Source organism: Balaenoptera borealis, assembly GCF_965194805.1.
Source record: "Balaenoptera borealis genome assembly, chromosome: 10".
Classification (NCBI taxonomy): Eukaryota; Metazoa; Chordata; class Mammalia; order Artiodactyla; family Balaenopteridae; genus Balaenoptera; species Balaenoptera borealis.
The window spans coordinates 101251717-101268669 of record NC_138874.1 but is presented as its reverse complement, the minus strand read 5'-3'; the positions used below and the strand labels follow the sequence as shown (position 1 = coordinate 101268669).

General features: G+C 33.8%; 1 protein-coding gene across 20 annotated transcripts in view; it reads right to left on the bottom strand.

Annotated features, from left to right (window-relative positions):
- The window catches only part of VTI1A (vesicle transport through interaction with t-SNAREs 1A), a 424543-nt gene that overhangs the window by 347931 nt on the left and 59659 nt on the right, over positions 1-16953 (bottom strand). For 15 of the 20 annotated variants that reach the window (XR_014249267.1, XR_014249268.1, XR_014249269.1 and 12 more), the window contains exons 4-5: positions 8095-8172; positions 1650-1670 (exon numbers count right to left, since the gene is read on the bottom strand). The exons of 1 other annotated variant lie outside the window; for it this stretch is intronic. Coding sequence is in view for 16 of the 19 variants with exons in the window: in XM_082408514.1 (XP_082264640.1) it covers positions 1650-1670; positions 8095-8172 (99 nt within the window). In the remaining 3 variants the exon portion in view is untranslated. The remainder of the gene's footprint in view (positions 1-1649; positions 1671-8094; positions 8173-16953) is intronic. 4 more of the 20 variants (XM_082408512.1, XM_082408508.1, XM_082408506.1 and 1 more) reach the window with 1 other exon arrangement.

Here is a 16953-nt window from a genome sequence, read left to right as displayed (position 1 = left end):
ACAATTCCATTTCAGGTTACAGTTTTGGAAACATGCATTCCAGGAGCATAACTGATAAAACTGTTGCTATAGGCACAACAAAGGAATTAAGCCATAAAACGATGATGAAACATATTTTAAAAGAAATGCAGATGTGATGTTTTCAGCTTATAGAATTAAGATGACTAAATCCATACAATTCAGCTTAAAACTAAATCTTCTGTCAACGATGCTGATGGTACTAAGGCACAAGGGTTTATTAATTATATTCACTGCTAAATTCAGGGCCAACAGCTTTATGTAGTTTCTTCATACAGTGGTTTTCAAGTCTATTGTTGGTTGCATTAACATTTGAAAATTCAGATTCTTCACCTAAGCCTGAGCATATGCAAACACATACAAGCAGTTTGTCTTGCAGAAGAATAATGTTGACATATCACTCACATCAAAACCGCGACTGATAATATTCATTTAGTATATACATCTGCTTCCATGCAGGGAAGATAAAAAAAAAAAACACAAAAAGGTTGGAGGATGAGGGTTTTGTGTATTTTCACCCTTCATTTTATATATCATTATTACTTTTACTGAGAAGACATCACTAATGCATCTTAAATCAGAAGAGCTGTTGAAAACCACTCTCTACAAACCTCTAAATTAGCATTCACATCACCTAGAGAATGATGACATACCAATTAAAAAAAACTTCTGGGAAAATCTCAATCAGTGCAGCCAATCTAAACTTGAAAATAATTCACAGGACTCTGATAATTATAAGCAATTAGACAATTTTTTAAATTGCAATATGGGCCATTATTTTATGCCCTAATATAAAAGTAACAAAATTCAATCCCACTAAGTAAAAAATATTCTACTCTATTTCTGAAAAGAGCAAAGCATATTTGATAAGTATGGTCTAATTTAAAAAAATATACAGAATCATTCAGCATCCCTCATTGATACAGGGATAAAATTATCAACATTGTTGTAAATATTTGCTTGGCCACAAAAAAAGTCTGAAGCTGCATTATGAAACAGACCAGCAAACTCAGAAAAGTGAGAACTCACTTGGGTGCTATTTCCTACAAAAAGGAAAGTGTTTAACAATGAGGAGAGCTTTAGCTATTCTTAGGTATCTGTGTGCACAGACCAGTAGGGTATTTATAACATATGTGTGTTTCCTCAAAAGGATAATAGATTCATGATATCTAATGTTGAACCTAAGAATTTTGGTTGAGAGAAAGGAGTTTTTTTAAAAACAGTTTTTAGTAAAATAAATCAGAATGTCAGGAAAAAATGTTTAATCACATTGACTTCCTTGAGAAACCAATACGAATAAAACAAAACTGAAGTCAGTCTACATTAAAGCTACGCTTGGGTACAGTTTTAAGATATTCCTTTATTTTTCCTCCCTTTTTTGGTCTTTAAAATCTGAATTTTCTTCCAAAGCTGGCAAACAACAATGATCATTGTGATAAGCATGATGAGGATGTACTTGTTTTTTAAAAGACAGCAGAGAACATTTCTAGCAATATAATCAATACTTTTGCTATGTGTAGATTTTCCTGGAAAAACACACCCGAAGATTTTACTTCAGATTTAGAAACTCAATTTTATAGGGAAAAGCAGAATTTTTTTTTTTTTTAAAAAGCAAGCTAGGAAGTACTCACCTCTTCACGTAATTTTATCAACTGCAACATGAATGCACAAAAAAAAAAGATAAAAAGGAGAGAAATGGCAGGAAAGAAAGATCAGTTGTGTGACAGGATACAGAATTAACATTGACAATTTATCTGTTTACATGTTTAGCATTTAAAAATCACAGACAAACACATTAAAAGAACCTAAACATAGACTACATGCAGAGTTTTTTGAACGAATAAAGATCACTTTCTCACACTGTCACATTAAACAAAGAGAATAGTGTGAAATTCTCTTTTAAAGTACATCTAAGACACCATCATGAAATAAAGGGGAACGACTTCATAGAAGTCTATATTATAAAGAAAGAAAACAAGTTTACTGTTCTTCTCTTCTAAGAATGCACCACTGAAGAGGTTTTGTATTTACAAGTTTTCAGGATGTTTCTCTGTTTTGAATCTTGACAACTGCTCTCAGGTTTTACCTCCAAATGAAAATGATTAATAGTTCATGCTTTTGTCCCAATAAGTATTTTAAAATAACAAACTGTTACGCTAATGTCATACTTGTACCCACTCTAGTAATAGGATCACCTTTGGAAGTAACATTATGTTAATAGGGAATAAAGCATGCCAGGATAGATAATATTTAGGACGCAGTATCAGAAAATATTTCACCATCCTTAGAAATACTGCGTATATCAGAGTTGATTTCTAGGTTTTTGTTTTGCTTAAGAGGCTACTGCAATCACACGGTGTTTTTATTTAAATTTTTGAAGTTTCTTCACTTTTCAATTTTATTCATCTTGTAAACTGGGCCATTTCAAAGCAATGAGCTCTCTCACTTCATTTGTACTGCAGTCTCTTTTCACCGAAGTCAAACCCCAAACCACTCTTTACCTGTTAGTAAACTCTTTTATAATAACATTTTGATTCTCCTCTGTAGAATATTCATTTGTCTTAAATATAACAGATAAAACAAGTTGTTTAATTCTTTAGAAACTAGAAAATGGATATAACCATATATCTGGTTGACTCTGTGTGTGTGTGTGTGTGTGTGTGTGTGGAAGAGAGAGAGAGAGAGAGACAGAGACAGAGACAGTACTGTATTCTAAACCACAAATATCATTGTATAGTTGAGGTGTCTGCCATAGTTTCTACAATGAATAAAAACTGAAACCTATGCTGTAAGAGACTATAAACCACATTCTAAGTCTGAAATTTGCATCCTCAGCAATTCAGGTCTACAACTGATAATTTTTAAGTATCCAAATATCTGTAACATCTGTTATAACACTTGACATATGCAGGCCAATAAATTAAAATATTGCTTTGGGAGAAACATGCCATGAATTGCTCACTATAAGTCTTTCTAAAAGTATCATGTTTACGATAATCCAGATTTCTCAATGCTTAATGCTGTTTTTGTCTCCAATTCAAGGAAGGCAATATGCATTCCAGCTTACTCTGTTATTTCTATTTGTTATTTGAAAAGTACTTCAAGTACAAAAGAATGAGATTTCAAATCTGTTATGAAACTTATAAAAAGGGTACAGAATCTATTATATAATACCTCACAGTGCATTTACTGAAAAAGAAACTTTTAATGTCACTCTTCCAAAAATATATATAAAGTTGTCATTACTTGTAATTAATACACTCATTATCTCAGCAACCACTGAGTGTATGAGTCAAGCATCTCATCATTTCATGTGAAAAGTTACAATTCTTCCCCAGAAGAAGTAAAATTCTAAGCTAAGATACCTGGCCTATCATATATCGGAATCTTTCTCTTTGCTATCCAAACATCATGGGAGAAAAAGGCAAACATTAATTCTCAGAAAGAGCTGATCTTGGAATTGATCGCACAGCTATTTCTTCTTTCTGGGGGCACCATTCTTCAGTTGACTATGATACTTAAAGGGCCAAAGTTTAAAACTACTCTTCAGCAATAGAGACCATTTGGGCCATACCACCCTGCCATAATCAATGAGTGTTTAAAAATGCTACCCATTTGTTTTTTCAATAGGTTCCAAACAAAAAACGTTCTATCTTGTTTGTGCTGCATGGCTGCATCCAAGCTTTACACCGGATTTGTAGCTAAGCTAGGTAATGGGAGGGTTTTTAATCTTTATCTTTTTTTTTTTTTTTTTTTTAGTTCGAGAGTTTTCACTCAAGTAAACAAAAGATGGTCTATTTTTGAAAATTAACAATGCTTAGACGAGACTGGAAGTAGTGATTTCGTACTTTATCGAGTTACTAGCTCCGTTATAGGCGATATGAAACTGTGCCATGCCACCATGTTGAGTTACGATAATCAACATCTTTTTTGAAACAAAGATTTTCTCCCAATGCAGAATTTGATACAAGAGGTAATCTGTTCCTTTGTGGGCTGAAAAAATCTGGTTTACGCTGGTTTGAACCAGTGGAATCTCTTGTGGTTAAGCTTTCTGCTGTGACTAAAATCAAAACTGCACGGCAGAGCATGTGAGGGTTCATGCGCGCGCGCCTCTGTATGTGAGGGACGTCACGTGACTCCCAGAACTACCGAATTTTTTTTTTTTAAAGCTGATAACGCGACTGCCGTCTCTGTCCGCATACAGATAACGAATAAATGCTGAACTCTATTAAACGCCCTTTACACATTATCGTGGGTCGAACACACAATTTTCTGAACTTATGATGACAGTCTATTTATTCTGCTATAAACCCTCAGCACGTAACGAACAGATTTGTGCCTGGTAATGATCTGCTCTGCCAGGGCTATATGAAATGATACCGACCTTCTTTAGATCTTGGGGAATTAAATTGACCGACTTCACCCCCTGGTCTGTAGCTGAAGTTTGACACACTTTATGCACAGCAAGCCCAAATCGGAACTTAAGAGAACCTCGCATTAAAAAATTAAGCAATCATATCTGGTGAATATTGCTTTACCACAAAAATTTCTGCACGTTTAGAAATATCCTACTCTTTATATCTTTTTTTGAACCTTCTATTTAGGATTTACTCAAATTTCATTTGTTCAGGTTTATTCACTGATCAATGTAATTTTGCATATGGAAACTGAGACACTATTAGGTTTCAAAATGGGGAACATCTGCCCCATTATCATACTCCACTATGAAGGGGGTTTAATTCTGTAAGATTCTATTTTTTTTTTTTTTCCTTTTCTGAGAACCGTTTTCATGAAACTAAATTGAGTTAACAATTACTTAAGTTTCCACTCTAAATACAGCTTCACTACATTTCAAGAACTCTTTCTAAAAATTAAAATGTCACATGCAATGGAAAATCTGATATGTTAAAAGAATAGAATGATAATGCCTAAGACAATAGTCCTTGGAAAGACCCAACAATACACGAATGTGCAAAGTAGGTAATTTTGTCCCTTCTCTGTAAATCACGGATGAGCTATATTTGATTGCATGCAATGGCTATAATAGAAATGAATTTATACAAAGCAATTAATTTGGAATTAAATAAAAATGTGTACTGTATAAAGGACATTAAAATGCATTTGAAAATTCTTAATTTTTGAAATTTTAACAATTATAATCATGGCAAAAATGTTTACATATTTAAGAGTAAATTAATATACTTTATAGTTAATTGGCAGATCATAATTATGTATATTAACAGCCAGGTTTCAGATGCCTAAAAAAATGCATTATAAATTGGCAGAATGAGAAATAAGAGCTATGGCATTCACATTTGTCTGAATCCATAAAAAAGTCACTATAGGGAGGATGTGGATATTGCATCAAAAATAACTATAAAGCTAGTACTTAGTTCATTTTATCTATTTGCAGCCTTTACTATTAATTCTTTATCCTTTTCCTTTTCTGACCTATAATTTAAAAAAATTGATATATATCCCAATTTTAGTTAAACAAATCTTGCCATTTTTGTCTCATTTTGTTTACCTCTAAGTTTTCCCTCTATTGTTAAAAGTTTATCATACATATCACATGGCCAAAAAGTTCTGAAAATCAATTTCTCAACAATTAACTTGAAAATAAACTTATCTGTGTACAGAAAAAATATTTTTCTATAATTTACAGGTGATCCTACCCAGAAAAAGCTGTCTTCTTGGCCACTGAGCTACAAAAATTAAAATGAAGATTCAAATCTTTTCTTCCTTTAAAGAAAATGCTTCTGTTTTGATTCCATAGTCTGAATGAATACTGATGCAGAATAAGGAGTTATTCTCAAGTGACCATTCCTGGTTAAGGATATGTTATAGTTTTAGGGATTTTAATCCCTATATTATGATAAAGAGCCTCAAAAACGAAACATAAAGGCTTCATTATGATATGGAAATTTTGCTACATTTGGTAACAAAATATCCAAAAAGTTAAGTGTCGTCTCTTTGAACTTTCAAATCTGATTCAAATTTTAGACTGAAAAGTTCACATAAGTAATAATCTAACAGTTTCACAGTCTCATGACTATAATTCATCATACTCTATTTATTGAAGTGACAGCTCCTTACAACTAAACTTCAGGCTCTCCAAGCACTTTCAGAATTTGTAAGTTTGATTTACAGAAGTCCAGGGGAAATCTCTGAGTAATCACTTTGAAGTGACAGGAATATAATTGGAGAAATTCAGAAAATATGAACTCAATCTATTTTTGTGGAATATTTTTCTTTAGGCGTTAAAAAAAAGTCATTCTTATATGTATATAAGGCAGATGTTCTAGGCACATAAAATGTCCATTAAGAGAAGGGAACATGCTTCAAAAAAAAAAAAAAAAAGGATCCCTGTCACAGTACTACAACATCCATTACAATAAAGGAGTCTGAGTTAGAAACACCCCCTTCCTTTCTATTTCCTCTATATTAGGCAGTAGTTTCAAATGAGGGAAAGAGCTGTAGCTTTTTATAGAATTGACATGGGGACTATGCATTCACTTTTTTTTTTTTTGCAAAAAAATATAATTTTTTTGCAGTAAAGATACAAAATAAAGCTATGATTCACTCAAGAGGTATGAGCAATCTAAATCTCACTTAAAATAGGAAGAAAAAATGTTTTGCTCTCATCTTCACATTATTTAATCTATTATATGTAAAACTCTTTTATCACATCACGCTTTTGTGTTTAATGTGCTCCTTATTTTTTTTTCCCTTAGCTATTCTCACATTTCAATCAGGGAAGCTGAAATCCCAAGTCAAATCTTAATGTGTTTACATGTCTGAACTCAAGCTGGTAACATCCAAATAGTGAAGGAGGTAAGATCTTTCCAAAAACAAACACAATCAGCTCAGTGATTCCTCTCCTTTTTTGGGGGGTGGACAGATGGGGGCCTTAATCACATAAGCAACAACCCTGTTTACAATATTAACATTTTAGTGGATAGTAATATAATTTCAGCATATATAAACTTATACTCTATTTGAAACGGTAAATACTATTATGCAATTTTAATAATGATATCAATATATTATGTTTTAGTATCTTATTAAAATTTTGGTTTACTCAATGAATGGTTTATGTTCATTTTTATTTAGACAGAGTAGAGACTTTTACTAGACCTGCCAAAGTAACATTAATAAACACGTTCAGGTCTTGCTTCTGAAGTTCCCTATCATTTATTTTCTTTAAAAGTGTCAAAGAGAATCAGTCACTAGGACTGTTTGACACATTTTTAAAATCATCTCTACTCTGAGGTTCTTGAAACATTTTTTTAAAGTCATATATATTATCTACATGAATTCATGAAATCTGCAGTATTAATTCAAAGAAAGAAGTGGGACATTAATTAGACTCATGACACTACTGTGTGAACCAGTGAGAACTGACAGCCAAGTTGTAAGGCCTCTTTAAGAAGAAATTATACCTTAATTTTTTTGCCTGTGCAGATCTTAAACTGCAAAGACTTCTCCTTTTCCTATTACTACTGCTACCACTATCATCATCATCATCATCATCTTCATTATTTGACAGGGGCAGGACCTTTATGTGAGTATCCAAGTTCCACACTGGTGCTTACAATTTGCATTTTGGTGAATGTATTTTTAAGAAGCTACACAATAGGAGACTGAGCTGCCCTGTCGAATTTTGAAAGCTTACTTTCATTTGTTTTGCTGCAAGTGTTGATTTAATTATACTGCATTATTATCAAAGCTGCATTATGTACTTTTTTTATTCCTTTTACATGTGTTTGAGGTGAGGACCTTGGCTTTGTCTGCAAACAGTGTGTTTCAAGTTATTCCTTAAGTACTAAATAATAAAGAAAAGAGAAGAAAAGATTTTTTAAAAAGATAGCAGACAGTGATCACAAGGTAAAGGGTTAAATGTAAGATCTCCAAGAAACATTTTGAAGTTGATTAAGACTCCAGCTTTGCATTAAACAGTATCGCTTCCACATGAGTTGCTGCTAATACTGTTACGGAGCAGCTTGAGAGCCCAGTGTGCCAGTGACCTCCTTCACCCTCCAGCCACCCACCGGGCCTTCCTGATTAGCATTCTACCTGGTTCTCTGAGGAATTCCCATCATCCCCTAGGAGCTCATTCCGTACTTCGTCACTGTAGGCAATCCGTGACCTTTTCTATAAAACAAAACAAAAAGGGAGAGAGCAAGATGAACGTTAGAAAGTAAAGGCTTCGAAGCATTACTGGTATCAACGCTGATCATCTCAAACCTCGAGAGCCCCCTAATGGAAACCTATTTGCTCAAATGTGCAAACCAAAGTTGTGCAAAGTTCTTGAACTTGAGGAGTTTAATGTAAATTAGAAGTTTTTTCAAATGCCAGTAATGGAAGAAAACTCTGCATTGTGTAAGTACTCTATTAATATTCACAAACGGATCAGAACTGATATGTTATTCCATGCAGAGTCATTCAAATCAGACCACAAAGCTAAAGGAAATACAACTATACAGCTGTATATCTGCAACACTCACCAGATTGTAATTAAAACAAGAGTATAAGGGGGTCTTTAATATTGTGGCAGGAAATGGACTCTACAATATAGGTCTTTTAAAATCTCTAATTCTAGGATAATATTATATCTCCAACTATACACTGGAATGCCTGGAAAATAGCATATCCCTATTTCTTTCATTATTGTGATGTTACTAACCAGAATTTAAAAGCACATGCCGTTTCCAAACAATAATTTAAATGTCTCCAAGTCCTCTATAAAAATGGCCTAAGGAAAAGTAGTGGGAGTGTGTGTATGTGTACATTTGGTAAAACAAATTAAATTTCCCAATCCCAGTAAATAAAGGCAAGTAGGCTATGAGCCAGCTTTTCACAATTCCAATAAATAAAGACAAGCAGGCTATGGATCGATTTTTCACACACTGAAATCTTGTTTTACAAGAAATCTACCTTTACCTGTAAAGTCAGAGGGACATGTCTGCAAGCAATTCATGAATTATCTAAACATGCACACATTTGGAAAAGCTAAAAAGCTCTGAAAATTAGTTGTGAAGCTAGAGTGCCATCCTCAGATCCTACTTCAGCATCACTATTTCAGACCCAAATGCTGATTTACAGATTACTTTGCTGCCTTTTCTGCTTCTGAACTAACTAAGCAAAAACAGTCAATTAAAAAATGGCAGTTGGGAAACAGTAATCTTTTCCCACTTGGGGTCTACAGTTTAGCACTTAATATTTCTTACCTGCTCAACTGTGATATGAAAAATTATTGTAGTTTAAAAGGACTATCCATAATCCATGAGCAGAAGTCAACAAGATTTTTAATTAGATTTTTAAACCAGTGAATGAGTAACACTGCTTTGCCACATAGAGATCATAATATCTTAAACATAAAATCCTACTATATTAGAATTTAAAAGGACTTTTGACAAGAAAAACGAATAGATTTTAAATCATTTTAAAGTTGCCTTTCTCAATTGGGGTTCTTTTTCTGAACCACAAAATACAGAAAATGATTTCAGTGACTATTTTCTCAATTCTCCCAAAGATGGGACATGAGAGAGAGTTTAGTTCATTACATAGAATAGAAACTTTAGGGGTTCTTTCTCAATTGGGGTTCTTTTTCTGAACCACAAAATACAGAAAATGATTTCAGTGACTATTTTCTCAATTCTCCCAAAGATGGGACATGAGAGAGAGTTTAGTTCATTACATAGAATAGAAACTTTAGGGCATTAAGGCTTAACTCTCTGGCAGAATCCAGTTGAAAAGGGCTGAATGGGGTATAAATAAAAATAAATAAACCTAGACATCCTTTTATTTTTTTAGAGAAAAAAAGATCAGTCTCGTGGAATTCTAAAGGTAGCTTTGGTTAAATTGAGACTAGAACTCTGTGGTCCTGACTTACAGCTCAGCACTCATTCTACTGCACAAAATTTCCTCCTCATTCTATTACCCTCTGAATACTCTCAGGAAAAAAAATATAAAAATTGCAAAATGTTGCAAAGGAGATGGTGGTATCCCCTCCTGCCCTAAGTCTCTACCCCAAGCTCCCCTTCCTTGCTACAAATGTGTATCTCATACTCCGGCAGTAGATAAATGAAACCAACCATGTTGCAGAAAGGACAAAATAGAAAAGTTAGGTCATTAGACTGACGTCAGTAATGACATCTATATCAGATGTCTTAACTATTCAGGAGTGATCCAACTCATTCATTTTTGAATATGGCAGACTTCTTACCACCACAAACAGCAGATAAGCAGCCAAGCAGGTTGGCTTCTCTTATAGTATTTACCGAAGCTACTATTAGTTAGCTATTTCTACTGACTTCATATCGTACTGAAAAATGCTAAATTACAAGGACAGTACACTTCATGGCCTTACCACAATATTTCAATCAAGCCAAACCTTTCTTTTGCCCATTTGGAGCTCCTCGCTACGGTAGTTTCAAACTAGCTAGCAAAAGTATTTTACAGCATTAAAGGAAATGAGAACCTTTAAACAGGCTGTGGTATCAGAGCTGCCTTTTTAATTATTCATTTCATCACTATGGGGGACTAAAACATTCCACAGTATGCAAGAATATCATATGGAGATTGTTTTTATTTTTCCCTTTTTTACCAAAATACCAACAAATTGGCATAGATTGTTTAATTACATTATATTCTTATTTTGATTTGATGTACTTCAAAAGAAGAAGAAAATTATAAACATGTATCCCTAAATATCTAATCTTGTTTTGGTTAGAATCCATTGCTTTTAAAAACCAGCAATTAAGGGTGTACATGCTCAGCAACAGAGAACTAAAGATTTATCCACAGTTGAAGGGTGGTCCCTATAAATGTCATTCTTTACCATTGGGATGGTTAAAACTGCTCACTGGGATGGCTTTCTGGATGTAATTAAGCAAATGATATGCTGAGTTTATAAAATGTTCTCTGATAGGACTGACTTCCCTTAAAATGTTCTTCTGATAGATTGAAAAGACAACTCATTTCAAATATCAGAAATAGTTCCTCATGAAAATGACACAGCTAATGCTGAAAACTGAACTCTTTACACTCAAGTATCACTTTATACATTTTTTTTAAATTAACATTTTGCTTTACTAAGAATTATATTTAAATGCATGACATTGGTATTTTCTCCTAAATTTTTATGGTTTGAAATTTTAAATAAGCTGATTTTAATCAACTGTAATTTAGCCTGCACAATCATCACTAAACTAACTGGATACCAAAAAAAGGCCAATTCCTTTGAATGACAAACTGCTTATTTTATGGAATTTTCCTCCTAAATATCAATAAAATATTTTACATTTTGCGGAATTTTTTAAAAACCTCACTCTACATTGCTAAGTACTATGTCATACTTTAGTTTGGCAGACTCAAAGCTAATGAAACTGAAACACCTACTGTATCTTTATAAACCAACTAAAATATTTTTTGCTTTATTATCAACTGTATAAAATCTGTACTTTAGCCAAATGCAAGCATGAGAATTTGAGCTGGAAATGTCACACAGTCAGCTACAGTTTGAAGGAACCCAATTCATAATGCATTTTATAAATAGTTAATGACTTCTATACATAAGCTAACCAGGCAAATCAAGAAATTGTCAACATTTTTAGTCTTAGTTGTCAGTTACTACTGTCTACTGGTGCTTTATATGTGGCTTCTGGAGAAGACAGAAGCTCTCTGCAGTTTGTAATCTATTGCAATTTCAGGTCTGTACCATAAGGATGGAAAAGCTTCAACTGACAATATCTGCCACACACACACACACACACACACACACACACACACACAGTTAAATACAAGGACATTTCTCACTTTTAGTTGTGTGTTTTTGTAAAGTTTATTCCTTCTAACTTATATGCTTAGGTAGACGAGACACAGTTGGACAGAGAAATCTACAGACCATATATGAACCATAAAAAAAATGACAAATTAACAACTGATTGTTATCCCTAAGACATGATGCACAAAATTTCAATGGTTATTTTAAACTGACGACAAAAGTGAGTCTTTAGTTATGAAAGCAAGCATTTCAGACTCCAAGCAGTTTTTTACTTGATGAACAGAACGTCTGCATACTGATTGGCTGATTCTCTTAAAGCCAAGTTCAAACAGATACACTTGTTCAGTTCTCTCTGGAAATTTGGCTTGAAACAATCTATCTACTTGACCTTAACATTTCCCAACTGAACTGAATGTGTTCCTGGACAGGCACTGCTAAACTAGAAACAAAATGAATTAACTCAGTTTAAACTAATTAAGAACTGTAATCTGTGTACCATCTCCTGTAAGATTCTACATGTGAAACAGGGTATAGGTAACCAGAATGAGGATTCTAGCACCCACCACTAGCATAAGCATAACAATGAAGTTGGTTTATTACTAGAGCGTATATGAGAATTTAATTTCCATGGCGTGCACATGGCAAAGCAATTGCTTAAATTGCCTCACCTGGGAATTTAATACAATGTTATCATCAGACCAGCCACACTGTAAATAGATTTATAATGCTTTCCATGTGCTGCACTCTGTTGCATATGGATTAAGTAATGATCTGGTATTACAATAAAATCAGCTAGTTCCCACACCTGGCAGACAGGATATTTCACTAAATTAATACCCATACAGCTACATCACAAGGCATGGGAGAGGAAACAATCTCTAAGGCATTCGATTTGAGTTTTACATGGGAGGCAAACACTCCAGGGTTATGAAGAATGTTACTATGTTGAATGGGCTGCTTAAGACAACATCTGTATTACAGAATTAAGACTTTCTCATTCCCATTCAATTTTGGCCTGATTTTCTTCATTCAGTACTTTAATTACTAATCAGCAATCTGCAACATTCACAAACACTAAGAAAGCCCTTTATTCTAATCTATGTGCTGCAGACAGCCAAATAATTGATACTAAGTGCAGTATGGTTTTGGTAAGGAATGAAAGAACAGCTTGTCGTACTTCCTAATCAAATTGGTCTATAGAAGAAATGGTTAATAGACTTCTCCATAGGTCTAAAACAAATTACCCAGTCTGGCCAGACTTTTCCATTGCTTCTACCATGTCTTTCAGTCTCCATATATTTAATAACGCCCCAGGTTACCAGGTGACACACCTATTAAAAACTGTTATGCTTTCATAGCCAAAGAATTTAACTACTCTAAAGAATTTAACTGCTCCTGTTATAATTAACACTTTGGGATAGCTACAGAATACCGTGAAATTATATTTGTTAGCTAGTCATATAGTTGCTGGTACTCATTTCTTACCTAATTTTATCTGGTTCTAATTAAATAATATCATACTTCCGTAATACCCAGATGGCATTTTCTAAAAAGCATCTATCTTTGGAACAAGGCATTCCATTTTTAACCTTACTTCTATTTCTTTGCTGGTGATTTCAGCTTTTCATCTTCACTCTACCCCTGACCCAGGACTTAAAAAGCCTCATCAATCCAGGACAGGAAACTTAAATTTCAGAGAAAAAAATAAAATGGAATTTATAAAATTTTGTTTATGACCGTGTTCTCTGTGCTGTACTAATTTCTAGCAAATAGCAATTTAAGATTAAAACATACCATACTACATAATAGAGGTAAAGGTAAAGTAAACTGTTAGGTAAATGTTTGATCCTTGGAAAGTTGTTAGGATGACAAAGCACAGGGCACTGAGTGAAAAGAACAGAAGTAACATTTCAGTATGTGATCTTGGTCAAAATTAAGTTTTCTGAACATCAGTTCCCTCAATCTCTAAAAAAGTGGTGACAATATTTATTTCCCAGGGCTTTTGTGAGGATTTAAATATTATAAACAAATGGAAGCCTATCATAATACCTTGGATGTGATGACCCTGCAAAGGATGTTCAACTAAATATTAGTTGATAATATTGGAAAGGATGCAATAAAACCAGTACACATACATGACTGAGAGTATAAATTAGTGCATCTTTCGTTGAAAATGATTTGCCAATATATACCAAAAGTTGCTTTAAAAAATTCTATTATTTCATCCAGTAATTCTACTACTACATTGTTTTGCCCAATTTCCTATTTTATGGTTCCACAATTTTTGGATGACTTTCAATGATAAAAAACTTTCCTGCATTTCTTTAATGCTATCAGAGAAAGTAACTTCCAATCTGTTTCTTCTAAGTAGTCATTCCACTAAACATGGCTTGCTCTTGCTCAAGGGACTGTTTAGAGTTAAAGGTCAAACTCATTCACTGGAAAGTGCACATGCCACATGTCACCAATACTGTAGCGTTAATAAAGGGAAAGCACACTTTCTATCTATCATAAACTCATGGCCAATGGACCATATGCAAGCCACCAGAGAGAAAATACTAACACACCCTGCTGCTAGGCTACCAGCAGTTGGAAAAGCAGGTTACCGTGCGAACACTAAAATAACCCATTGCTCTTGAGTATGTAATACCAGAAATTTTTTTCAAAAAAGTACAATTACAAATGTCTTTCTATTATAATCATTCTTATTTACTATTTTTGCTTGTACTTTCAAAACATTTTATGTGTTTGAAATGGATACTTATGTTTTGGCTATAAATAATAAGATAAATCATACCACATTTTCTCCTAATTATTTTTTTAAATTTAGCTTTAATATCACATGTGAATATTTATTTCCATATGATGAGGTTATATCTGTATATATACACATATAGACTCATACAAACCCATATGCAATCCATATGGAATGACTCTATTTATGTTTCACAATGCTAGAATAGACTTTTATTTATACTAGGAACTCTGACCACATTGCCACTACATCATTTAATGATTTGCAAAACAGAGAGCCCAGAAATGATGTAACTGCACTTCTTCGTTTCCTCCTCCAGCATTTCTAAACTTACGCCTGAAATTTAACATTAGTGCTTCAAAATGCAACCTGAGTTAGTTAGAATCATGGCCCCACTTGCTTGCATATGTTTATAGTTTACAACTTTGACGCTGCTATTGAACATAGTGTGTCTGTGTCTTATATCATGTTAGTTTGTCAATCAATAATTAAGTTACTTCATTCAGAAAATCAGCTCATGATAGAATGCCCAGATGTTGTTGTCAACATCTGGAACAGTGTAAGTATGCAGTAGAGGAAGTCTAATTCTTTACAGTCTTTCTGAATATAAAATAACTCCACAGACTGTACTTGAAATAATCAAAATGTCAAAATGTTCATTATTTTGTTTGATAATGATATATAAATACCCTATACATTCCCACTGGAAAATGATACTCTGATAAATGAATGCTATATAACAGATGCTTTATTTATATTTTTAAAAGAATTACTGAAATAAAGTATGTAGATTTATATAATTAATTTGTATCTAGGTTTCCCTATGTAATCTGCCTAGCATTAGGAAGGAAAAGTGATTCATTCATTGAAAATCCATCCACAGTCGTAGTTTCAAGTGATCCAGACATCCAAGAACAAATGATCTTGAGGATTCTATGTAACTGTCACTGAGGATATCACATAAATGACAGAATCTGATAGTTGACAGTGACATGCAGCATCATCTAAACCAGCCTGCTAACATAGAGGTGGGAGGTTCCAAGCCAGATGGGCGATCTACACAAGGCCACACACCTGGGAAAGACCTGGCAGAAGAAGGACAGAATCCGTTTCCCAATGCCAGTGCTCTTTTCACTTTACCAGACCACCAAGACAGGCTGGGGGTGTCTTATCACCCATTCCCCAGGGCAAGGTTGGCTGTACCATTCACCTAGTTCTATGAATGTATCATCAGCTTTAAAGTTGATTAGTCTGTAGATTTTGTTTCTTGTCACCCTCCTCCAAAACAAACAAACAAACCTTTACTTATACTTTGTTGTTAACATCTGGAATATTGACAACAATAAATTTGAAAGTCCAAGGGTGACACATGCTTAAGGTAGAATGTTTTATTTGATAGAAAAAGGTGTCTAATCTCAGTTGGTGAGTCACAACCACACCTATGGGTGTAACTGAGATACGTGTCAAGATCAATCTTCAAAGGCTACATCATAAAGCAACAATAATTTACCCTCATGGCAGGAGAGGAACCACACCAGTTATTAAGATGTGCTAAGAATTATCTGCTTACCCGTGAGATCTGGTGACTCCTGATTTATCTACTCTAAAATTCTAGCTAGGAACCAGCCATCTCATAAGCAAACAATTTTTACAATATTTTTTTTCTTGGTACTTACTTTTGGACCCATGTTGTGAGAGATTCTTCATTAAAGAATATGCTGTGTTACCTTGAGTTTACAGTGCTCATAATTCAGAGGTATACAATATACCTTTTAATGCTTTATGAATATAGCCAATATAACTGTGATGCTTAGCCAATAAAACAAAACTATTTTAGCCCAAATTCTCTATGGAAATATTTTGAAGATTACTTCTATACCTGGGTGAACCAAAACTATAAAATATGATTAAGTAAATATAAATATTCATACCTGATTCATAAACATGTTGTGAATCTAAAAGATTCTCCATTTTCAGTTGAACAGAATAAAATCCTGCCTACTGAGGGGCTTTGCTTCATCAAGTAAATGTTCTTTCTCTTCTATCTTCAATGTGTCACTCTCTACTGGTTCTTCCCTTTAAGAATACAAACATTTTTAAGTGTACCCCAACTTTCAATATTTTAAGAGGTTATTTTACCCTATACTACACTCCCCAGCTAATGCCCAACTGCTCTTTATTCTTCCTTTCCTAGCCAAGCTTCTCGAAAGAGTATACTACAAGCACTAACTACACTTATTCATGTCCCAGCAGCTTATCAACTTCCAACAAACTGGATGTTTTCCTACCACGCCACAGGACTCCCCAGGAACACCAATGACTTCCTAGTTGACAAAATCATTTTAAAATAACTTTAGAATGGTTATAGATTTCTAGAAAAGTTACAAAGATA